This window comes from Actinia tenebrosa, unplaced genomic scaffold (genome assembly GCF_029948245.1).
Source record: "Actinia tenebrosa isolate PJP-AT-01 unplaced genomic scaffold, QUT_ActTen_1.0 PGA_scaffold14__42_contigs__length_11649687, whole genome shotgun sequence".
Taxonomy (NCBI): Eukaryota; Metazoa; Cnidaria; class Anthozoa; order Actiniaria; family Actiniidae; genus Actinia; species Actinia tenebrosa.
This window is the reverse complement of record NW_028292574.1, coordinates 1,564,429-1,590,707: the sequence shown is the minus strand read 5'-3', so window position 1 is coordinate 1,590,707 and position 26,279 is coordinate 1,564,429. Positions and strand designations below refer to the sequence as shown.

The 26,279-nt window shown below is 36.9% G+C and overlaps 1 protein-coding gene, 3 long non-coding RNA genes and 1 pseudogene across 5 annotated transcripts in view; 2 read left to right on the top strand and 3 right to left on the bottom strand.

The window, feature by feature from the left end:
• The window catches only part of LOC116288671 (uncharacterized), a 371,660-nt gene that overhangs the window by 149,900 nt on the left and 195,481 nt on the right, over nt 1-26,279 (bottom strand). The window lies entirely within an intron of this gene.
• On the top strand, nt 4,245-5,385 carry LOC148911162 (uncharacterized; annotated as a pseudogene).
• LOC148911161 (uncharacterized) lies at nt 9,401-14,387 on the bottom strand. The gene is made up of 2 exons (XR_016119784.1): nt 14,269-14,387; nt 9,401-10,077 (listed from the first exon to the last, which is right to left on the bottom strand). It is a non-coding gene; the product is annotated as an uncharacterized LOC148911161 (long non-coding RNA).
• On the top strand, nt 11,185-16,801 carry LOC116289273 (uncharacterized). Of its 2 annotated transcripts, none has more exons than XM_089029984.1 (6): nt 11,185-11,388; nt 12,737-12,841; nt 13,934-14,199; nt 14,383-14,503; nt 15,711-15,842; nt 16,346-16,801. In XM_089029984.1, the coding sequence occupies exons 2-6, from the start codon at nt 12,763-12,765 to the stop codon at nt 16,789-16,791; spliced, it is 1,044 nt and encodes a 347-aa protein (XP_088886110.1). In that variant the 5' UTR covers nt 11,185-11,388; nt 12,737-12,762; the 3' UTR covers nt 16,792-16,801. The 2 variants fall into 2 exon arrangements, with proteins under 2 accessions (XP_088886110.1, XP_088886109.1); XM_089029983.1 differs by having other exon boundaries at nt 12,707-12,841.
• Nucleotides 19,267-19,656, bottom strand: LOC148911160 (uncharacterized). Its single transcript, XR_016119798.1, has 2 exons — nt 19,489-19,656; nt 19,267-19,458 (listed from the first exon to the last, which is right to left on the bottom strand). It is a non-coding gene; the product is annotated as an uncharacterized LOC148911160 (long non-coding RNA).

The window sequence follows — 26,279 nt, the reverse complement described above, 5'->3', positions numbered from 1 at the left end:
ATATTTCAACGTCAGTTGTTACTATATATGCCCTAATATCAGCCAGAAAACAGTTTCCTCTCAAAATATATACATAGACTTTTGTTAAAATTCAAAAGTGTTACATTCAACAAGGTTCACGTCGATTTAATAAAAAAAAGATAGGTTACCGTGTTTGTAGTAACATCACTCTATCAAAACACGATATTTTGCTCAACCTCGTCCAATAATTGCTTACTAACAAGCAGCATTTTCGCACGCTATCCTTTCAGGGTGGGGTTTGACAGAGGATTGATATTTTATTCCATAAGCTAACTCCTTCACCCCCAAATTCCCCCCCTCCCCCACACATTTTGAGTACTAAGTGTCACTGGCTACTCGAAATGTACAATGAGAAAACAGACGTTCTTTCGCTCATCTGTCCCCTTGAGAAAGTAGGGCTGACTTTAAGATTTGCGAAATCTACGACGGCGACGTCTACCGGAAGTGTAAATAACTTCACTTTGGGGTTTCGCTCCTTCAAAATCTGTCTTCCCTGTGGATGAGTTGACTTTACTGACAATGTTTTAAATGAAATCTCCAATGAGCAGAACCCCAAAGAGAAATTATTTACACTTCCGGTTGAAGTCGTCGTCGTAGGTCTTGCATATAAATCTTAAAATTCCTAATAACTTTCGCGAGGTTACGGGGAAGCTGACGTTTGTTTTGTTTTCACGCTACTCAAAATGTTGCCACCATAATTCCCTTATTTTCCCTAGAGTATCTCCTATGAATCTCTACTTTAAAAAGATCATATTGACACAAGCGTTATAAAAAATGAGATTGTTTTAATCTAATATTGATATGCAAGATCTATTTACATGCACAAATCAAAATAAATATATAGAATCCAATCAAACCACTTATTAGATGTGTAGTAGAGTGCAAACACTAAAAGCGTGAAACAGTACTAATTAGTAGTCTTATAAATAATGCTAATTAAACAAACAAAAAACAAAGGATTTTGTGCTAATTAGTACTATTTAGTTTTTGTGCTATTTCATGGCTATAATGTTTGCACTCTAGTTAGAAATTACAAGCGGAAGGTACGTCTTTAGAGTGGTCTTCACACAAGATTTATCATGAGGAAGTGCTTAATAAGTCTATTTCACGGTTTCTGAAAACCACTCTATTGCAGATCAAACATTTTATTTTGAAGAGATCCGTGAATTTCTTACTGAGTGAAAGAGGGGTTGCTACAACCATTTTTAAAAAGTTTACTGCAAATCCCCCCGCCCCAATAAAGATGTCTTTACGAAACTTGATCTCTGTATTGAAACAAGTGTTGTGTAAATTACGATGCTCAAGGTTCTCGTAACGTTCTCACGGTACGGTGGGCCAATCGCGTGCACGATATCACTGATCCTCTAACCCGACCACGTGCTCGAATAATGAACTGGCAAAATCTTAATCAATACGCTACAAGGCGATTGGGGTGGGGGGGGGGGGGGGGGGGGGGAGGAGGGGAATATCAATATCAAAACCTGTAATACTTACTATCGAATAATATAGGGTGCCAAGTGTTTAACACAGCAGTGCCTAGACCATTCGCTGCCTTTTGCGCAACTCGTTTAGTGTCTAGTGTCCTGAAAAGGAGATCATTTTGCCAGTAACAGCTGAAATATTATTTATATTGCTTATACAATCTTTATATAATCATCTACTGCATAGCAAAGGTTTCATGTTCTAATTAATAAGAGCCAAAATATTTACAGTAAATTAAGTACTGTTTAATAAACGAGTAGGAGTGTTTTATCAGGTATAAAAGCACGAGGCGTAGCCGAGTGCTTTTATACCTGATAAAACACGATCTACGAGTTTTTTGAACTGCTTAAAACACTCATGAACAATTTATAAGATTTTGGTTCAACTGGAGCCACCATACACGTCACGAACATGGATTTTTATACTTCGATAGAGATTTGACGTCACGGGCATGCGCAACCAGATTCAATAGAAGCTCCCACACGTTGGATATTGCGTGCCAAGGCAAAGACAGGCACGTTAGTCAAAGATCATTAGGGTTGACTATGACCTTGATGAAGCTCTATGTCTTCATCTAAACTTGGATGCATACTTCATCCCTGATGAAGTCATCCTCATAGTATTCGAGTGGTCTTTATATAAAGATCACATGTGTCTTTATATAAAGACACATGTGTCTTTATATAAAATCACTTGAATACTAATGAAGAGGACTTTATCGGGTATAAAGGTTCATGCACGTGACGTGTATGGTTGCTCCAATTGGACCATAAGCTTATGAATTATTAATGAGTGTTTTAAGGGATGTTAATAGAATGCTACGGTATGCAATAGATTTCTTTTGCATTTCTTTTCGAACTTCTGAATCACTTCGTCGATTTCGTCTTCAGCGTCATCAAGTGCTTGTATCTGAAAGTGAATGAGAGAGCAAAAAAATGGGGCAGTTTTTTTCTATTCATAGTTCTTCTCCTGACACTTATCTCGTGTTCTGCCAACCCCGCGTGCTTTATGACTGCACACAGCACGCGCGCGCGTTTTCTATTTCTTCATTAGTAAACTCAGGAGACGGCAATTAGACGGCTTACTAAACCTAACTAAACATGAGAAATAAGGCCCTGAACGTTAAAACCAAATGAATCATCAGTTAAAAAATAGCTTTCTTATCCTAATTCTTCATAATATGTTTTTATTTCTTTCATATAAGCCTTAACTACTTATCAAGAAGCTTGAAAACTCTAAGCTTACTAGATTTTGAGATTCTATTCTACCAGTTTTCATTTGTTTTCATGTGTGAGAAAGATACGTAAATCACCACAAGGCGACAAAAGTTTTCGAAAAACAAAGTTTACATTCAGTAAAACTTGACAAGAACAACTGAGACAAAATAGAAGATAATGCAAATGCAATGCAAAATACAAAATAACGAATTTCTTTGTCAGTAAATTGGCATTTGTAAATGTTTTTCAATGTTTTTTTTTAGCTTTTTAAAGTAAAAGACAAGGTCTTTATGCAATAACATCCATCTTTCAGCAGCACAAATTTAAGCTCATTTGTATAATCATACTAGCTCGAACAGCTTAATAAACAGTTGAATATTTGTATTGGTGTAATTTTATATTTCATTCAATATTTAAGTAAATCATCTGAAGAAAGATACAAAATTATTGAATGAAATTCTTCTTTGTTTTGCCGATGGGACCCCGCGATAGGAGGCGAAAGCTGTATTTTTCTTGAATGAAAAACATACGATAGGAATTGTTAAAGATTTACAAAGCTAAATAAAGGACGAATATTTGTTGTAATATGCTCTTCTTGTCATATTTCTTCCAGCATTAAAATAAATTAATCTTATCTATAGAAATATTAAAAGTTTTGAGAGAAAGTCTTTGATTTGTCGATTCGTCGAAAAAGAAATTCTTCGGTCATAAAAAAATAATAATATACGATTGTTTGCTAAAACACACACACCTGAATTCTTGAAGAACACTCTTTGATCCATCTTTGACAACATGAAAGTTTCCTCATATTCGTTGTTGGTCTATAATTTGTCCTAAAGCGATTTTGTCTGTGCATTTGAGAGCCGCATTTGCGAGTGAGTTTTGATTTGACATCAATCGGGATCCCTGTGTTGTGTACACGGACGGACGGACGGAAGTGACGTCAGCCAAGCCATGAAAAATCAACTCGATGGTTTACCATTTTTTCCTAAAACTTTTGTTTTACAATAACTTACAAATTTCTCGAGCGCTGATTGGCTAATTTTTATCATCAATAAGAGGACAGACCAGATAAAAAAATGAAGCGTACACTCAAGCTCCTTGAAAAGGCTGAACTAGGAAAGTGAAAAATGGACGAGCCAAATTTCAATTTTTCAACTTTTTTAACACACTAAATGCTTCTAACATCGATGCAAATACTGACTATTTCGATTTTGATGAAACATCTGATATGGAGCTTGCTTTGTGTCTTGAAAAAGTAGAAACTGAGCAACAACAAAGTGCCGAAATGACAAGTCGTTTTGCAACTTTGAATGACCAAGAGTTGCAAGAAATTGTGCTAGAGTCAACATCAAAAGGCACTATAAAACGAAACACAAAATGGTGTCTGAAAATATTTGAAGGTATGGCTTTTGTTACAGCACATTTTGATAAACTTCTCTTTGTCTATCATGATATTATTGGCCATAAAATGTTATTAAATACCTCGAATTTCCAGATTGGTGCAAGGAAAGAGGAGTAGAAACAAAACTACTAGAGATGTCAAGAATTGATCTAGATGACTGTCTAAGACGCTTTTATGCAGAGGCAAGAACAAATCTGGAGAAGAATACAGCCGTTCGTCACTTCTTGGCTTCAGGAATTCAATCGAGAGGCACTTTATCGCCAATAACAGGTGCATTAAGTTAACCAACAATCCAGTCTTCGCAAGGAGTAACAAAATGCTGGAATCCAAGCTTAATGCTATCCGAAGAGAAAATAAAGAGTGCACTAAACACAAGCCTGTCATTGAATCACAAGACATCCTGAAATTGAAGACAAGCCCATTCATGACTCCAGAAACTCCAGATGGTCTTTTAAGAAAAGTTTGGCTGTACGTGACGATCTACTGGTGTCGCCGTGGCTGTGAAGGTCAGCGTTTGCTAAGAAGAAACAGCTTTGTATTCGATAGAGACAGTGACGGGAAAGCATTTATACAGATGTCGCACGAAGAAGAGTCTAAGAACCACCAAAGGGGATTTAACGATTAAAGTTAAGCACAGAAAGGGAAACCAGGCTTTACAGTACAGATGAAGATGGCGACGCATTTTACTGCATCGAGCTTTTTACCTGAGCAAGCTAAATCCTTTACAAGAAGCTTTCTTTCAGAAACCCAGATCCAACTTTGAGCACTCCGATGATATTTGGTATCAAAACAAGCCTCTGGGTGTTAATCGACTGTCAAAGTTGATGAAAGAAATTTCCCTGGGGGCTGGTCTTTCAAAGATGTACACAAACCATTGTGTACGAGCAACCGCCATTACGCTGTTGTCAGATGCAGCAGTTCCAGCTCGACATATTATGAGCATTTCTGGGCATGCCAATGAACAAAGTCTAGCAAGCTACAACCGTCGGCCATCAACATCACAGCTCCTGAATTGTTCAGAGATCATTTCCCATGCACTGGAGAAAGGTAAGGCTCCCACCTCGTGCAAAACTTCGCTACAAGCACAGCAGGTTCCATTGGCTTCAACTTTGAGCGAATTCTCTCCTTCTGTTGTGGCCTCAAATGCTTCTTTAAACAGCATGTTTAATTCATGTAACATAGGTCAGGTTAAGGTATTTATTTCGCCAGCAAATCCAAAAGAACTGTAGCTTTTGAACTATATTTACATGTAAGATCGTTTTTTTGAGTTGTGCACCGTTGTGCATTCTGTTCATCATCAATTCACTAACGATCGAGCCGTTAACTGGCTTTATAATGAAAAGTTTGACAAGCTGTCAATTTTTAGCCAATAAGGTTGTTTGTTTATATTATGTCAACCAATAAGATAGCGAGAAATATTTCTGACGACAATGATTTGTCATCATTGAAAAATAAACAGTTCTACTAGTCTCTTTGTGGAATTTATTGTTGTGAACATTGTTTACGTTTGCTTAACGTTTTTGTTATTGTAAAAAGCAAATTGACATCAGATTTTTATGTGTCTGTCCTCTTATTGACGATAAATTGCGTCATCACCTTGTCAAAGTAGTGTGGATTCACGAGGCGTAGCCGAGTGGATCCGCATACTACTTTGACAAGGTGTTGACGAAATTTATCGTCAATAAGAGGACAGACACATAAAAAAACTGATGTCTATTTGTTTTTTTACAATAACTTACAAATTTCTCGCGCGCTGATTGGTTATTTTTTATCATCAACAAGAGGACAGACAGATAAAGCTGACGTCAACGAGCGCGCGCTCTTTCCGTTGGTTGTTTTGATCGCTAAAAATGAGAAGTTTTTATCGTTTTTGTTATTGTAAAAAACAAATTGACATCAGATTTTTATGTGTCTGTCCTCTTATTGACAATAAATTTCGCCATCACATTGTCAAAGTAGTATATCAAAACAACCAACGGAAAGAGCGCGCGCTCGATCTAAAATAGGTAGCTTTCGATCCCGGTAGTTAGTACAGTAATCAACTTCAACCTGATTGAAGTAGGGATAGAATTGGCTACCGACCTTAGAAGCTCCATAGCTCTTGCATCTTTCTCCTTCTCTTTATCATCGTCTCTTGTACTGTCTGTGATGGTGATAGCTCCATTCTCATATCTTGCACCGACTTCCGGTACCTTCATGACAATGTTGATGTCATCAACATATCTCTTGTACATGTACATATCTAGTCCCAAATTATGCATGAGTACTTTGAGGTTTCGATCCCACCATATCATGAAGATCTGTGCTAGCACACCAGTCAGGCCTATGGGTCCTCCCTTCAGTTGTTTCTTGATTTCACCATTAAAGCTATACACATGATTCTTCATACGAAATAGAAGTACAACCTCGATGAACATGCGGCGTTTCACATTTAAGGAATGGTCCATAATGAGCGTGCATATATCCAGTTCTGGAAGCACGAGAACAGCGTAAGAGATGCTCGAGCCGTAGCCGAGAGCATCTCTAGCTGCTAGAGTGCTTCCAGAACTGGATATATGCACGCTAATTATGGACCATTGCTTTTATAACATAGATAACAACTTTAATTCTCTGAAAAATGTTTTATTCGTACGATCACATGTCAAAACTCTCTTAAATGTGCGCGCGCACACTAAGGAAATTTACATTTACCGTTGACTATCAAGAAAGCTCAAATTATGTTTTACAGCACCTCTTCTAAAAGAAAAATACCGCGATAATCAAAAAAGTCATTTAAAAGCCTTCGCGGAGAAATGAGAGTCTAAAAGAAGATGAATCACAGAGGTTATGTTCATGGTATACACCCGCTGCGATAGATCAGCGATCACTCCTCGTGAATGACCAGTTGAACGTTTTGAACTGTGTAGTTGCTAAAGATGGAGCCAAACTGGCTCGCCGGATCTTGTCTTGCAACTTCTACAACCACATTGTTGTTTTTAACAGCTGTGTTCAGATGAACAGTAGCCGGGACAATCGCTTGGCTTGAGGAAGTGAGACTTTGGGACAACACTTCAGAACAGTGGTGCAGTTGTTCGGTCGAAGGCCTCGTATTGTAGTGTGCCAAACTCTGCTCGTTTCGATGCCCAGATGGCCATTATATGGCGATTAGGAAGAAAGAGCCTTGGAAGTTTTCAACTTCAATAGATCTTGGTTTCCTATGACTGGTTTATGTTGTGTATCCTCCTTGTTTTTTCGCTTCATTTGAACTAGCTGGGCATCAAGCATCTCATTTGAACGGTTAAACCTTGGGTCAGTTGAGAGCTTCAAACCACGGTTTAAAGGAGGCTGATTCATATATCTCTCAATGGCATGTCGGAAGCCCAGGAGTGTTTTCTTGCTGTACATCTCGCCGGTTGTCTTTCGTGCTTCGGGATAAAACCTGCGGAGATTTGCATCCAGTTGACCAAGCGTCATCTTCTCAAGAGGTGTCTGAATGTGCTTCTCTTTGCACCATGCTAAAAGAATAAAAGGTTTGAAAAAGGTTAAGAACAATTAATTTGTATTTCTTAGCTATTATCGAGCAATTTTTTTTTGTTTTTCTTATTTGCAGTGCGAACCGCACTCAACAAGCTGTTGTGCAAAACCGATTGAAAACACGATGTTTTATTTCATTACTTAGTGAATTAGTAGGAGATTTTTGCCGATAGATCGATTCACTGCTTAAAAAATATGTAAACAGTTTGCTAGCAATAAAAATAAAGCAGAAATACGAAAAGATTGTTGTTTAATATTTTATAATTTTCCTCGTTGAGAGTGATAGCTGTCTACAGCACAACTTACGGAAGCCACGTTAGTGTTTAATTGTCTGTGTTGACATTTTCGCGAATAATATTTTTCATGAAAACTAGTTTCTATATCTTTAACTAAGTCAAAAGGTCATGCCATTTTATCTCATATAAGCTATTAATTAATTTTTCTTTAAACGTGGAAACACACCAGTTTGTGGTTTTTTTGGTCTTGGCAGACTGCTTATCAGCGAGGATATCTTGCAACTCGTTTTCGTTGAAGTTAGCAAATCTTTGTGAATTTGTTTCTGGTTTTTATTGCTTATTAACTGGGGGTTCAATGTTTTGCTCAAACTCAAAATCAAAATTAGGAAGTTCATAATCTTTGTTAGATGGAAAAGAAGCCATATTTCTAGTTTTAAGTCACGAAACACTTTGCTATTTGCTACAGCTAGCGAACCAACGGTGAATTTTTCGCCGCTTCACCGTAAAAACATTTTCTAGGGGATATCTCTATGAGATATCCATTTTTTTCACATAGCAAATTAGCCAATCAGAGCACGCGTTCTATCTTGCCTATGTTATAACATGAGATGGTAAACACTCAGGCTCTTTACGTTCCTGGAAAGACGAGAGGGACTGATTCTAGTAGAATTTTCAAGATGGCGGATGAAAGCCAAATTTTGGAGGTAAAAATATTAAAGACAATTTTATATGGCGTTCCATCCCCGCCAAAATTGATGGTTTGTATTTGAAGTTCATCACATGAATTTTGCATTCGAGTAAATTTTTTTATGTTATCATCTTGTATTTCATATGCTTCATCAAGGGTTCAACATACGTGTTTTCTATTTGTCGTTCATGTTTTATATTCTTGATTGTCGCTGATTCATTCTAAACTCCACACCACGTATTTGTCCTTTGAGTTTCACATTACAAACTCGACGACTTTTATTTTCAACTCAACTTCACGCTCCGGTGAACTCGGTTGACCTTGGTAGCCGCTGACCTAAAACAACGCAGTCGTAGGTATGAAAAGAAAAGAAAATGGCGGCAGAGTTTGCCCTCTGTTGTTGAAGAGACAATTCGGCAGCTTGATACAAACCGCCAACAGGAGGATGACTGTAGTAGCTTATTGCTTCGTTTAGAGTATTCTATATAAAACAATCATTAGCGATTTTTGTTTATCACTTTAAAACGTATAAAAAAACTCAGGTAACTGCCTCCATAATAGCGGCTGCGTAGGAGAATAGCAGTTAGCTCACTTAAAGCAGCAATCAAAGCCGACCTCAGCCGTCCAGAGATCCAACAACATACGAACGATCGGGCTGAGGCAAGACGACAAGGGATTGCTCTAGGTCACTATAGAACGCAGTTGCTAATGGAAGGGCTCCAGAGAAATGTGGCAACTATCACTATCGCTAAATGTGGTCAGGGATTCAGTTATATGCAAACGTATTTGCCACGATGTATAAATGGCGAAGAAATTAAAGGCTAAAATAGATAAAAAATCGCTAATGATTGTTTTATTTCTCTTATTGTTCATTCGAATCATGCAAATGTTTGTCGAACCACGCTATAGAATATAACATTGACCCTCATGATTGTCCAAACGCATTATAGATTGTCAATGATTATGCTAATAGCACTAATGAATTTTCACTTTTGGGTAAATGATTGTCCATAAATGCAATTGTTTGTCATTTGGTGTTATTGAAGTTGAATTTCGCGCACAAGAAAATACAATCCGCGCATATGAATGTACAAACGCGCTATTGATTGTACATTGATGCCTATGAATGTACACGTATATTCAAATATCGTTATTGAAAGTTGATCCGCGCTAATGATGTTACTTGTGGTGTTGATGAAAGTACATTACACGTTATTGATACAACTATTGGCACAAATGAATATACATTTTCTGTTAATGAACAGCAAAAGGTGTATCTTCTACTATTCATATATTAGGCTATTACAGTTAAAATTCATACTGTGAGTTCAAGGTTATTTATTATGTAGACATGACTTGGAATATCTGCTAATGGATGATATTCACCGATATTCAGTCATTTGCAAAATACTCAACTTCTTTGTGTTCCTCAGACACCACCTGCCTGCGATTCAGATCACGAAAATCACACAGGAAGCCAACATATGTTTGTAAATGAATGATGTTTGGGTTTCTCTGCAGAAAAAAAAAAAAAAAAAAAAAAATGAACATATGTATTTGCTTTTATTTTTCAAACTTTTAAACTAAGCGGTTAGAAAATTGTTCACAGAATACATGATAGATAAGATTTATTCAGTAACGAACGCTTTTAAGTAAATAAAGACGTGAACTGCTGCGATAAACACTCAAAACGATGGATAAAATCCCATAAACTATGAATACAAGTAGTCTCAATTGAGTTCTGAAAGGATCTTGAATTAATAAACTCTTAAAAAGCAGTTGTCCCTGACCTATGCAAAAGAAAGATCAGAACTAAAACTTGACCAGATGTTTCTATTGAAATGAAAGGAAAGAGGGTTACTTAGGTAACTTGAGAAACATCATAGTTTACTTGATGCTTGCTGATAATTAAATTTGGTCATGTCAACTTTGAATTTGGTTTTGATATTTGAAAGTTAAACTAGGAGGTTTTTTATCCTAATTTTTGTCTCTTCTCTCATATTCAAGCCTAAAATTATACTAAAACAATTATTTACCTAACGGTGAGAGAATATGGTGAATATTTACTTATATTATCTTTGTCTTCGACAAAGCGTAATTAGCTAGTACAGTCTCCAATAAAGTAGAACTACAGCAAAAAATAGAAGAAAGTTAAATTATACAAGGCATAATATAAAGTTTTTTCAAATTAATTAAAAAAGGACCTCTAGTGTTTTTTTCTAAGACCTAAAAAATATTTCACGCACGTTCGTTCACTCAGTAATAAAAGTTGGTCATCATTGTTGCTTTTCACTTGTAAAGTCAAGAATACTTTTACATAAGTCTTATTACAAGTTTTTTTTTTTTTTCTTTTCCCGGCTTATTTTACCACTAGTATATAGTATAGCGTACTTTCATTATGCAAAATTAAAAAAAATTGACGATAGGATCTTTTACATTAATAACTTACAATGATTAAAGCCTAAAACTATTGAATAGGTTGCTATCAATAGACGTCACTACCGGTAATAGCTTTTTTTGATGGCTTGTAGAATCCTGGAGGTGGTCTTGATCATTTTTTTTTTTTTTTTTTCTGGTTTGATGTCGTGACTTATTTTGATATGTTTTGACTTAGCATCCGCTAATTGCCCCACGGCCCAGTCAACTCCAAAAAGTCACGTGATTGATAGTAAGCAATTGGAATTTGTTTACCTTAAGGTGGTGACTTCTTTCAACATTCGATTTGATCCCATGAAGGGCCAAACACGCCATTGAAATTCAAGACAGCAAAACCTTCAAAATTTGCACGGGACTCCATTTTTCTTTTGTCATTTTCCAGGATAACAGGTAATATCCCATTACTTAAGTTTAAGAAAATCATGTTTACCGGAACAATGTAAAAAGTCGTTCGGTTTGTTTTGTGCTCAATTTTTAAACCTGAACAATTAAATTAAACAATTAAAACCTGAATTTTTAGAACCTGAACAAACAAAAGTTGTATAAACGCATGTCATTCCGGACTGATTATCTCAAAAACAAACTCGAAACGCACCATTTTTCTTTGCATTTTTGAAATCCATTAAATTTCAGGTTAAAGAAGTTTCAATTTTTAATTTTCTGTTTATTATTTACCAAAGTAGTCAGCCACTAGCTTTAAAATTATCAATGTTCGCGAAAAATTTGTATTTGTATTTGTATAGTCTATATCCAACTTTCTTAAGGTATCAGGGTACCCCAAAATTGCTCAAAAGTATCGATTTTTACATTTTTACATTTTGCGATAAAATATATAATATTCTTCGATTTTCCCCATAAAAAAATTTCGATAGTGATTTTTAATAGCGAGTAATGAAAAAAATACAGTTTGTGTCAACAAAGGCATTTCTGCTCAGTCAGAAACATTTTTGCGTTTTTCTCGGAAGTGATTTTGCGTTCAGTTACCCGTACATTTTGAATACGATGTCAAAGGGAATTTAACCGATTTAACTGAAATTTTGAGGAAGTCATCTTGGATAGTTTTTCCTCCAAAGGAGTGTCTCCGATATTTGTTTTTGATTTTTTTGCTTATTTCCAAAGTTATCGTGGATTTTGGATCGGATACAGCTGATATATCAGCGTCATAACTTTAGGAGCGTAAAAAAAAAAACCAACGGGGCAACTAATCAAAATGATGTCTTGTGATCTCGGAAAGGTAATAAGCATTGGTTTCCGATTATTACCGGCTGTCATCAAACTCCGCGAAGATGCCACGGTGAAAATTTGAATAATTCGCTCTAACTTAAAAGGATAAATATATTTTACGAAAAGGGAAAAAGGAATAGTTTCTACATTTATTCAGGTTTCAGAAAATGTATACTTTGTTAAGATTCCGATTAAAAGGTTTTGTGCTATTAAGAGTTGAATACACAATGGTCCAATACCTTAATTTAATTGCCATGCGCTTTGAAAATAATAGTTATAAGGTGGCCTTTTTATGTCATTAGTATTAACTAATAAAAGTTCTGAAGACTTTTTGTAATTAATGAAGCAATTCATATTGGCTGAACGCTCCCCCACAAACTGCTGGGATAAATCAGTTTCTATTTTTCGAAAGTATATCAATAACTATAACCTAGTTGGATGCCATGCCATGTCTTTAAATATTTTTTCTCCTTTTTATATTTAGATTATCTAGATTTCTTTCAATCTCTTCTAGACTTCGGTTTCCTATTTTGCCCAAATATGAAATTCCAAGAACGATGTACACTTGCAGCCTTGCTGTTGGTTTTATCTGGCTTTTGTGTCATTGAGGGTGTCACACGTAAGTAATGTTAGTTTTTTTTATATATTCTTTCTTACTAGTTCCGTTTGTGCCTTGATAAAAGGCTTCTTGGATGCATCTTAACAAATTTCAACATAACCATTCATATATAATATTCATAATTTAAAGTGTCTATCATCCTTATTTTTTTACTTTTTTATATCGAAATATAAGCTATTCTAAGAAACGTGTCCAAAGAATTTTTTGATTCTGACGCTTCTTTCTATTTTTTTTTGTTTTTCTTTTTTCGATCGGTCAAAAGATTTCAAAATATGACTGAGCGAAAGGAGAGACTGGGCTAGTGACGTAGAAGAAGACACGCTCTTCTTGATTTACAAAGAAATGTATGGGATACTGAAAACATCCTTGCGTTTCTTGGGGTTTTTTAGAAGTCCTTGGACTTTTAACTACTTTCTTGGGCATCTCATCGGGATTCGTAGCCTAATTTACTGGTATATTAGTGAAGACAGGAGAGAAAACTGATAGAATAGAAAATATTATATTCGACTATGAAGTGAAACCATGTTTACCTGCAGAGCACAGTATAAATATATAATGCAATTCATGTTTATATATTTTGAAAACTGTTAAGCCATCTACAATGAAAAAGATTTTGTGAAGCTAATTTATTACACTTGATTCCGAGCGTGACAGCCTAATATGAGGTTTTCCCTAGGCTGCGTTTAACTTCTCGCTGCTTTTCTTTTTCTTAAAATAATTCAAAAATAATATCATTCCTGAAGTCTGAAGTAATTAACATCCCCTAACCAGAAATATGAGGTCTTTTGAAAGCGTAAAAAACGGCAAATTGGTCATAAATACTAGTGAAATCTAGAGAGAATGAGGAAACATCTAAACCCAACTTACTCCTCTTACGTCACAGCCCAGTCCTCTAGGTTATCATTTTGCGCGGCCAGAGTCAAAGAAATGCCTATTTTCGCACTTTTGACAACTTGAAAAAAATTGGAAAGAAGCGTCAGAATCAAAAACTTCTTTGGACACGTTTCTTAGAATAGCTTATATTGCGATATAAAAAAGTAAAAAATAAGGGTGATAGGCACTCATATTTCTTATATATTATTTATGTTACAGATCTGCCTATGAAAGAATGCGAAGAAGCTTTTGAGCAAGAAGTCAAAGACAAAGTTCTTCTCAATCATGTGTTTCACTTAGTCGAAGCATTTAGCCCTGACCTTTGTTTAATTATGTGTAACTTCTATATATATTGTATTTCCTATAACTTTGGCCCTTCAGTAGATATGCCAGGTTGGACACTGTGTGAGCTCAATGATGCCGACAGATACATTTTCCCAAATGATATCAAAGACAAGAAAGGCTTTTCATACAGAGAAAGAAAGGTTAGTGTTACAGGTTGTCATTGTCGTATTGTTAAGATTAATAGCAACGCCAAAGGAGAATCGGCTTACCTAGTATGCTTTGAGGTCAAACTTCCCAATTTTGTTGCATTTTTCACAGTACATTTTACTAGTAGAATGGCTTTGTCAGTTCGTATTAATAACATGATACATTTTTGTCTATAGAATCCATGCTTGAAAAACGGACCTTGCAAAGGAAACAAGACTTGTGCGCGGCTACAGTGTGACCTGAAGCAGTTCACTTGTATCTGCCCAAAAGGATATTTTGGCGAGAACTGTGAAAAGGGTAGGTAATATTTATATTAGCGTTAAATAAATGATTGATGCATTTTATTTATCCTTGAGAATAGCTTACAATGCAGCAGAATATGGAATTTAAGTTTAACTGTTTACTGGGAGCCAATTTCTGGAGAATTTTAGTTATTTTGGTGGCAAAAATGCGTGATATTGGCCAAATAAGGTTGAGCAAATCCGTCATATATCTTTAGGTTAGCATGTGCCCGCAAATTGTTTGGTTGTTTTAGTAATGTAATTATAAGACATCGATTGAACAATAATGTTGGATATTTCCAAAGTGAACATTCGGGATTTTGACCTCTGAATTACAAGATATTGCATTAAAATTAAATTTGGCGAATTTGCTCTCAAATATACTGTTGGCATAGCAACAGATTAAAAGAAAAATGTACCTCTCTGGGTGGTGATATCAGTTGACAGTTTTATTTAAGAACCACAACTTTTACATCTCTGTAATCAATAGTAATGTTCTGCTTCAGTACAAAAATAGGTATATATATACATATATATTTTTTGTTTTTGGGTTAATTGGGCATTTTTAGGGAATAAATCCCACTAATGCTCTAATATAATTTACCAAGTATGAGAAAAATAGCTGAAAACCCAAAAAGCACCCCCTGTCTTGTCCTGTGGTGGACACACCCTTAAGGCAAAGGCAATTTATTGTCACCGTGTAAAACACTTTTGCATTGGCTTAAAATACAATAAACTAAACTAAACAACACAAAGATAACAAAGATTACAAATATTATTAATCGAGAATCTTAAACTTAATAGCCAACCAATGCATTGATTGAGATTTTTTGTTTTTCAACATTTTCGAATACAAATTTTGCTATTGGTTTTTGTAGTGGCTTTGGAGGATTTATCAACAGTAAAAATTTCTCATTTTCATCTTTGTCATGCAAGCTAATATTTTCTGACGAATAGAATGTTTCAACCGAATCTTAGACCTTTCTTCTGAGTAATAAGGACATGATAACAAGATATGTTTTTCATATTCTATGTGAAGTTTGCATATTTTGCATATTCTTTCTTCTTAATTTCAAAGACCCATTCATAACCCCCCCTCCCCTCCTCCTTCCCGTCCTCTCTCTCCAACATCGATCTGGGCATGTATACATCGAATACGTATTTGTACGCCTCTCCGTGCAGAGATTCATCTTTTCACATATTTTTCTCTCTTATTTTTGAAGATATTGATGAATGTTCTAGTAATCTGCATAATTGCACACTTGAAAATCCTGGTGTTAAGTGTAATAATACCCCTGGGTCTTTCAAGTGCATTTGTGCAGAAGGATACGCCGGTGATGGAATCAACTGTAAGAGTAAGTATTTTTATATTTAATTGCATATGCATCCCCTTATTCAACCATCATCCACTCATTCCTTCATCCACCCATTATTATTTATGTATTTTTTTTAATTCCACGTCATGATATTTTTTATTGAATATTAAAATAATTGTAAATGTATAATGATCCAACCAATTCATCGGCTTTTTTCGTCCATCTATCATCTTCTTATCCTTGCATCCATCCATCCATCCATCCTTCCATCCATCTGTTCGTCCATTCATGCAGTGTCGAACTTTGAAAGGGAAAAGACCCTCGTAATTTCAACGGGGCTCTACTTTTGACAAATATGGAACAAATTACTTGACAAAAAGCCGAGGATATATTTTTTTTGTCTCCCCCCCATTCCCCACGCTAATGACATATCAATGCATGGGTCCTAATTTACAGTCAACCAACAAGATATTGTAAGTTCTAGTATGACACTAATTTCATGTGAACATATAATAATCATTTTTTCTTTTTGCCTTCTTTAGAAATGGTCTCGTGGATCAAAATAAATGTAGATCCTGTGTGCCTTGGAAAACCAAATGACGGCTATGGGGCAGCTATTGTCCCTTTTGATGCAACAGTAAAACAGTTGAAGCTCGCTCATCACTCGGGGGGAGTCTCCCAGATTAATAGCCCGGTAGGGGCCCGAAACTGGGGAGATAATAGTACACCACAGTCACTTCAGTTGGTAATAACTGACGAAAATAGGAATGTAATTGCACCTTATCCCGGCTATCCCGGAGATAATTTTCTATTTTTCACCATTGACGACATAACTGTGTCAAGTGCTGAATTGATTTTTCCTATTTCCGATCCTCCTTTGACAATCAAAAAAAATGCAAAACTCATGATCTGGTATATCGCAAAACTTCACGACATTGATAGTGGCAGTTACATTAAAACATGTGCGGATCTGTATATTCGTGTGTAGATCGGTTGCCGTTATAGACAATGTTAAGGCTATATTAGATATAGAGTTTGCTGGAAAATTTATCTCGACACGCCAAAGCGCACCAAAAGCCTAATATGTGCAATTTACGAATATTTGTATTCGATAAATCATAGATTAATAGATATGACAAGTCATCTAATAATACTTAATATCCTTTTAAGTAAGTAACTGTCTGAATTATTTACTCCAAAAAAGTTGTAATCGTGGCAAAAATAAAGTTGATCTCGTTGTTGCTGGAATTAAGTCGACCATTCCCTCCTGCCCTTCGGAATGTAATAGACTGCTGGTTATTAACTCGTGGATAATCAAAATGTAGAAACGAGTTATTGTGACGGGGTATGAATATCCTCTGTTCAAAAAATAAAATAAAATAAAAATCGGCTCAAGCCTATGCGACTAGACCGAAAGGATTACTAAAAGGCACTGAAGTAGCAACACCCCCTCCCCCCTCCTCCCCCGTATGACCGCCTCAGAAATGTGGTTCCATTCTTTAGTACCCCCTAAAAATGGTAGAGGGAGGGGTGTTCTACATTCCTGAATACCCCCTTAAGAATGTAGAGGGAGGGGTGGTCTACATTCCTGAATATCCCCTAAAAAATGTAGAGGGAGGGGAGGTCTACATTCCTGAAGTCCCCCTTAAGAATGTAGGGGAGGGGTGGTCTAAATTCCTGAATACCCCCTTGAGAATGTAAGGGGAGGGGTGGTCTACATTCCTGAATAATCCCTTGAAAATGTAGGGGGAGGGGTGGTCTACATTCCTGAATACCCCCTAAAAAATGTAGAGGGAGGGGAGGTCTACATTCCTGAAGTCCCCCTTGAGAATGTAGGGGAGGGGTGGTCTACATTCCTGAATACCCCCTTGAGAATGTAGGGGGAGGGGTGGTCTACATTCCTGAAGTCCCCCTTAAGAATGTAGGGGAGGGGTTGTCTACAATCCTGAATACCCCCTTGAGAATGTAGGGGGAGGGCTCAAGCCTATGCGACTGGACCGAAAAGATTACTAAAAAGCACTGAAGTAACAACACCCCCTCCCCCCCCCCTTTGACCGACTCAGGAATGTGGTTCCATTCTTTAGTACCCCCTAAAAATGGTACAGGGAGGTCTACATTCCTGAATACCCCCTTGAGAATGTAGGGGGAGGGGTGGTCTACATTCCTGAATACCCCCTTGAGAATGTAGGGGGAGGGGTGGTCTACATTCCTTAATCTACATTCCTCAATACCCCCTAAAAATGTAGAGGGAGGGGAGGTCTACATTCCTGAATACCCCCTTAAGAATGTAGAGGGAGGGTGGTCTACATTCCTGAATACCCCCTTGAGAATGTAGGGGGAGGGGTGGTCTACATTCCTGAATACCACCTTGTGAATGTAGGGGAGGGGTGGTCTACATTCCTTAATCTACATTCCTCAATACCCCCTAAAAAATGTAGAGGGAGGGGAGGTCTACATTCCTGAATACCCCCTTAAGAATGTAGAGAAAAGGGGTGGTCTACATTCCTGAATTCCCCCTTGAGAATGTTATCACATTCTTGAATACCCCCTTGAGAGTGTTACCACATTCTTGAACACCCCTTTGAAAATTTTTACCAAATTCCTGAGCACTGCCTGAAAAAAAATTAGTAAATACTTGGATACATTTTGTGGAATGTCCGAAAGAATATATAAGTTGAAAGAGAGGATACAGGGCATTCAATTAGAGACGTAATCACCACTTCGTACCTTCGAGACCTTAGAGAGTCTCGTAAACCATGAAGTTGAGAAGTGGTCGTGTTCTTAACCCTGCGCTGTTCAACGCAGAACAGGACAAAGAGCAAATTCAAGAATGTAGACCACCCCTCCCCCTACATTCTCAAGAGGGCATTCAGGAATGTAGACCACCCCTCCCCAAGATGACGGAGCGTCACGATATTTCAGCTCTCGATATGAACGTGAATAACCTCTGCAGTAGTTCTCTTACGATAACTTCGATGCTTTATACTGATGATGAAGACTTAAGTTCAAGTAATGAAGGATCTAGTTTTTTTGTGCTGTGCCTATGGGCACAGTACATTTGTTTTTGTTGAGTTAGGTATGATCGGAATTTAGTGTTACGAATGCCATTGGTGGACCTCGTCATGATTGACATTGGTGAAACACGAGGTGAAAATGCATGTTGAGATCTGTAAGATCGGGACACGGAGGAGGTGAAAGAGGTTGAACATATATGGTTTTCGTGGTAAGAGTGGCTTAATCCAACTTACTTTAAACTTAATTTGGTAGTTCTAAGCAGATAATTAGAAACTGGAGCTAAATTAGAAACTTTAAGTGCGATTTTTGTTTTTTGATACAACTCGAATTAGTTACGTAAACAAAAGATTGTAAATGGACAGGCCAGGAATTTATACTGCGTCATTGATGTAAAATAGTACTCGCACGAGTTTTATATTATTTTATTAGCAAGAAAAATGATATTAGGTTTGATTAGCAAAACATATTTATTTCTAGTCGAATATTTTCATGACAAAAACGTATTTCATGCCGTAAGCTTGAATGGGGGCGGGCAAGAAATTTCTACTGCGTCATTGATCTAAAATAGTACTATTGGTATTTACTAAAACAAGGAACGACCTAAAACCACCTGAAACGACCTGAAACGACCTGAAACGACCTGAAACGACCTGAAACGACCTGAAACGACCTGAAACCATCTTGAAACCACCTGAAACCAGCCAAAACATTGAATCTCCATCGAGTTTGTCGTCCAGTTTGTGTATTTTATTGACTGTTATCGATCGATCGAGTGTTTGTTTTCCTTGGAAGGGATGTACTTCATGGTAGAATGTCATATAGTCGCTCATACGTATAGTCTCCCATCTCAGCATCATTAAGGCATGGCTCTCAGATGAAAAACTGATTAGCTATATCAAAGCCAGTTTTCTACGAATCTTCCCCAAACCTGGCAAGTTAATGTCTTTTGTGAAAAGAAGAGCCTTGGTTACCATGGAAACTAAGTCACGTGACCACAAGGCCGCCATCTTGGATTTTTAAACAAGCCGTTTGTAAACGTACCAAAACCTCTTTAAAAGTCATGAAAATGCAGATTACTATTCATATTTACAATGCCTATATGGATCTAATTGGATAGCTTGGAAATTATTTTAAGTTTAATTTTTAGAATATTTTCTATTTTTTCCAAAAAATTAAAAATATTCTAAGAATTAAACTTAATATAATTTCCAAGATATCCAATTAGATCCATATAAGTATTGTAAATATCAAAAGGAATATGGATTTTCAGGACTTTTGAAGTAGTTTCAATACGACTACAAACAATTTTTTAAAAAAATCCAAGATGGCGGCCTTGTGGTCACGTGACCTGGTTTCCATGGTCACAGATATGCGGTAATTGCTTGCCTTGAAGAATTACTACTACGAGCCAAATTTGGGAAAGATTCATAGTAAACTGTCGAAGATATGAATAAATAACTGATTTTCCATCACTTCCTCAAAAGAGCTATGCCTTAATGGTGCTGAGATAGAAGTATTCCACACTTATACCTCACTTTTCCCTTGCTATGATTACCTGTTCCTAGCTATGATCAACCGTCCCTACCTATGATCAACTGTTCCTAGCTATTCACGGTGTATAATTTACCTTTTCATCATTACTGTTCCTAGCTATGATCAACTGTCACTAGCTCTGATCAACTATCCCTTAGCTATGATCAACTATCCCTAGCTATTTTCAACTATCTCTTGCTATTTTCAACTGCTCCTAGCTGTCATCAACTGTCCCTAGCTATTTTCAACTATCCCTAGCTGTCATCAACTGTCCCTAGCTATGATTACAATTTGAACATTTTTTTACTTTAACGTGTAAATTTGTTTAACTTAACATTGGCTTATCTAGGGGGCTCAGGGGTGCCTGTGACCCCATTTTCAAAGCCAAAGATAAATCATCTGACCGTTGATGCAGTATGTGATATGATGTCATAGTGACAATTTGGTATGTTGTGACCCCCACGCCCACCCCCCACATGACAGATCCTGGATAAGCCCCTCCTTAACGTAATTCAGCCATGTTGCCTGCGATTTTTTTAAGTTCATTAAACTATATAAGGGGAAGTTAATCTATATATAGGTACAGGAAACCATTAGTAGAGAATGGTGAAAATAGCTAGGGATAGTTGATCATAGCTAGTGACAGTTGATCATAGCTAGGAACAGTTGATCATAGGTAGGGACGGTTGATCATAGCTAGGAACAGGTAATCGTAGCGAGGGAGAGGTGAGGTATAAGTGTGGAATACTTCTATGGGAGAGTATAGGTAGCGACTATATGACATTCTACCATGAAATACATCCCTTCCAAGGAAAGCAAACACTTTATCGATCGGTAAAAGTCAATAAAATACACAAACTGGACGACAAACTCGATGGAGATTCAATGTTTTGGCTGGTTTCAGGTGGTTTCAAGATGGTTTCAGGTCGTTTCAGGTGGTTTCAGGTCGTTTTAGGTGGTTTCAGGTGCTTTCAGGCCGTTCCTTGTTTTAGTAACAGTACCCGCACGAGTTATATGTTATTGTATTAACTAAAGTAATAATTTTTGTTTTGGTTAGCTAAACGTATCTATTTCTAGTCGAATATTTTTATGAAAAAGGGATTTTCATGCCGAAACCTTCAACGAGTGGGTGGACGAGGAATTTACTGCTTCATAATTTACATAAAAGAGTACTCACACGAGTTTTATATTAGTTTATTTATAGTTCCTTTCACGGTTTCCGACGCAATATTGTTTGGGCAGAAGTGTAGGGAAAGAGATACGTTTTTCGTAATATTTCCATTCTGAGGTTACCCTGCGAGCAAAGTCTCCTTTACCTTCCCCCGAGTGAGAGAAAGGAAAGAGTCTTCTTTCCTTTCTCTCACTCGGGGGAAGGTAAAGGAGACTCTGCTCGCAGGGTATTCTGAGGTAAATTTTCGAGACCAAACTTTTTCTGTAGATGGAGAATCTTCTGTTCAATAATGTTTTGTGTGGTGTTTTTGAGCCGATGGAGCCACCATAACACTGGTTCTCAGAGAGACGGAGGCTTGCTTTGGGGTTTGCGAACAAGACTCGTTTATGCTGGTTCAATTTGACCGTAAAAAAATATTCAAACCGAATCCACGGACTTTCTTCTGTCTTACAATGACTAAATCCCAAATAGTCTTGTACTCTATTCAAAGTATCCAATGTGCACCGCACATTTGACACGTTTTCCCGTGTCAAAACTTGTTAGATCTCCTCCTGCATTAAGAAACGCTAAAGTTAATACGACAGCCAATGTTTCTACTAGATCATCGTCATCGAACGAAGCTCTCGCCCCATGTAAGGGAATCCGGACTTATGGTGGATTCCGGATTCCACGCTCTGGATTCCGGATTGCGAGACTCTGGATTACGGATTCCGAGGGAATGTGCTGGATTACGGATTCCAAAACTTTTGTATTGCGGATTCCGGATTCCATATCGTTAATTTTCAGATACTTTCTCTGAAAATTATATTTGATATACTTGCCAGTATAACTAGGGAGGTGTCTCTGGTATATATAACTAGCGTGATAAAAAAACAATTGACAAAAGCGCAAACATTAAGTTTCAGACACCATAACGTATAACAAATAGCCCACTCCTCCCTTTTGAATTCATTTGTCATATAACCTCTAATATTAAACGACAATTTCCTGATCTAAATTTCAATTTAATTGTTGTTAAAGCGCGGTGGGTTCCAAGGCCTGGGTTCCGGATTCCAGAGTGCTGGATTCCGGATTCCAAAGCCTAACATTTTGTGGATTCCGGATTCCGGATTCCGGATTCCGGATTCCCTTACATGGGGCGAAAAATCCATCACATATTGGTTCATCTAGCTTAGCTCTTAAATCTATGGCGTTCCATCCCCGCCAAAATTGATGGTTTGTATTTGAAGTTCATCACATGAATTTTGCATTCGAGTAAATTTTTTTATGTTATCATCTTGTATTTCATATGCTTCATCAAGGGTTCAACATACGTGTTTTCTATTTGTCGTTCATGTTTTATATTCTTGATTGTCGCTGATTCATTCTAAACTCCACGCCACGTATTTGTCCTTTGAGTTTCACATTACAAACTCGACGACTTTTATTTTCAACTCAACTTCACGCTCCGGTGAACTCGGTTGACCTTGGAAACCGCTGACCTAAAACAACGCAATCGTAGGTATGAAAAGAAAAGAAAATGGCGGCAGAGTTTGCCCTCTGTTGTTGAAGAGACAATTCGGCAGCTTGATACAAACCGCCAACAGGAGGATGACTGTAGTAGCTTATTGCTTCGTTTAGAGTATCTAAACCGTATCTAAACCGCATGTGGAAATGTTCATGTCTTTAATTTGTTCCGTATAAATAAGTACTATGATTACACTGGGACTATCTAGCATTCACTGCGGCCGTCAGCTTCTTGCTTTAGGCCCAGACAACGGTTATTGCAATAGGTGTATAAACGCAATAAAATTTAAAAACTAATCTTTCTACGTGGAATATACAATTCTTAGATTTTTTTATCCTGATATCCTAATGCCAAAATGAGACATTCTCCTTTCGATGGTTATGGACACTCCTAGCAAAAGACTTTATTTGTGGCACAGAAAACCCACTTTCTACAAGGTGAGAGACGTTGATCTTCAGAAACCTTGAAAGAAGGGCGACCTGGGTGGCCAGTTAACACTTTTTCTGCCCTAGATTCATGAGATATAAACTATTGTTTTTCGTTCCTTAAGCATTTTATCGCTAATCCAATGCCAGCCACGATTGAGGCCGGTAGTTAACCTTTATTAATAATTGTACGGTTTAGGATACTCTAAACGAAGCAATAAGCTACTACAGTCATCCTCCTGTTGGCGGTTTGTATCAAGCTGCCGAATTGTCTCTTCAACAACAGAGGGCAAACTCTGCCGCCATTTTCTTTTCTTTTCATACCTACGATTGCGTTGTTTTAGGTCAGCGGTTTCCAAGGTCAACCGAGTTCACCGGAGCGTGAAGTTGAGTTGAAAATAAAAGTCGTCGAGTTTGTAATGTGAAACTCAAAGGACAAATACGTGGCGTGGAGTTTAGAATGAATCAGCGACAATCAAGAATATAAAACATGAACGACAAATAGAAAACACGTATGTTGAACCCTTGATGAAGCATATGAAATACAAGATGATAACATAAAAAAATTTACTCGAATGCAGAATTCATGTGATGAACTTCAAATACAAACCATCAATTTTGGCGGGGATGGAACGCCATACAAATCAGCTCTAAATGGAAGAGATCTTGATTCCCTTCATGTTCCACAACTAAAGGCAGAATTGGGGAAGAGGAACTTATCGAAATCGGGAAAAAAAGCCGTCCTGAGGAGGCGACTTAGAGAACAATATTACAAGAACCAGTCATTATTACGAAAGTTTCCCGCCAAAATTCAAATCCAAATCAAGAAGATAATCCTAACCGGCCTGGCAGTTACCACAACTACTCTAACCTTATTCAATCTTCAGTAAATAACTTACGACAGGAGCTGCAGCAGCAATTACAAGAAATCAGTACTGAAGTTTCAAGGTTAAGAGAGGAACATAACAGTCACAGGAGTCCAAGTGATCTCGTAAGTGAAAACAGAGAACTCAGAGAGAAAGTTTTATTGCTTGAAAGGGAAAACCAGAAAGTTCATGAAGACAACAGGGCCCTGTTTACCACAATACGTTTACTTAATCTTGAAAAAGAAGAAGGTTTACAAGCAAAACCAATACCTAAAATTGTTATAGGTTGCTATCAATAGACGTCACTTCCGGTAATAGCTCTTTTTTGAAGGCTTGTTGATCTCTTGTTTTCTGGTTTGATGTCATGAAAATAGTTAAGAGGCTGTCTCTGTAAGAACCTCATAACCATTTTGGTTGAAAAAATAGATTTCTTTCAAACTTTGTGTGTGAGTGTGCCCTTCCAAGGTTATTTCCAAAACACATTTTGTTTTGTGTCTCGGCGCTTTTTTGCAAAGTTTCAGGGGGGGTCCCCTTGGGGGCCAAATTAGTGATTTTGACTACTTCTCATTCATGAAATTTGGGCGATGTTTAAAAATTCGTAATTCCATAACAAATCATCACAACACTAAATCCTTCCATATTATAGTAGATATATATCTTATGCAAAGATGAGTGGCCTTAAAGTTAAATATGAACTTATTTATATCTAGATATTTTAATTTTACCGACCATCGATAATCGACTTTGGCCAGTTGGCTAAAATATGGCTTAGGAAAAAAAATCAAAACGCAACAGTTAGACTTCGTAGGACTATAATATTTGAGTACTGCAGAGATAAAAGGTAGTTCTTACAGAAATTAAAATAATATTTTGCGGTCAGCAGGTTTTGAGAAGTGAACAGGTCGACAAACTTTCAGTATTTTTGAGATTTAATGTTTTACGTCAAAAAGGTGCAAATAGTTTTGAATGCGATTTATCTTTATGTATATAAATTCACTGTTTAAACTGGTCTAATATATTTTAAAAACATTTTAACCACACAAATGGTAAAAAATGGTTTTAGAAAACAGTATAGGAATCGAAAGACTGATATCACAACATGCCTTAACTGTAAGGTAAAATGCTGTATACTGTCATGAAATACAACGATAAGTTCACTCGAAATAAATAACTGTAAATTATTTGCACGATGCACAAACATCAATCGATGAACAAATCACAAGATTATTTGTTCATATTTTGCCTACAACCAAAAAGAAATCCAAATAATCCAGATAAACATGCCTTTGAAAACAAGTAATCATCTGCAGTTCGATACAACTGTCATGTTGATACATTTAGGCCCAGAAGTATCCACTTTTAGTCTTCAATTTCGTCCTTATTTCTGCCTCAATGAAGTCTTTGAATATAGCAACATACTAAAACATTATTCTTGTAACTTTATCGAGGATATTAGTTTAAAAAAACTGCCTCGTTATCATCCTGAGTTCATCTTGTAGTTGCTCTTTTCTAGTAATCTAGTAGTGAAAGCCGCTGACCGGCAAAATAGATTCAGCTGTCACGCGTGGACCACAGGAAGCCCATTCTTTGTTTATTTATTTTTATGTTGAATATGTTGAGTGTTTGTTTTCATGCGGATAAAAATTTTGGAGAGTCTAGAGGGAAGGTAAATCTTGTAAAACTACTGGAATGTACAGATGATATTCAAGGTCATATTCTAAAGTACCATCTAAAGTACCATCTTTCACGAGAAAACTTGACAGAGTATCAACTTATCTTGGCCAGGTCAGGAAAATTTTAAGTTAATGACAATGATGTCTCTGGTTGGTAGATCTATCCAAAACATAAATATAGTATTGGGCAGTTCTGGCTTCGAGACAAAAACAAAATGTTAGCCGCAAAATATTATTTTAATTTCTGTAAGAACTACCTTTTATCTCTGCAGTACTCAAATATTAT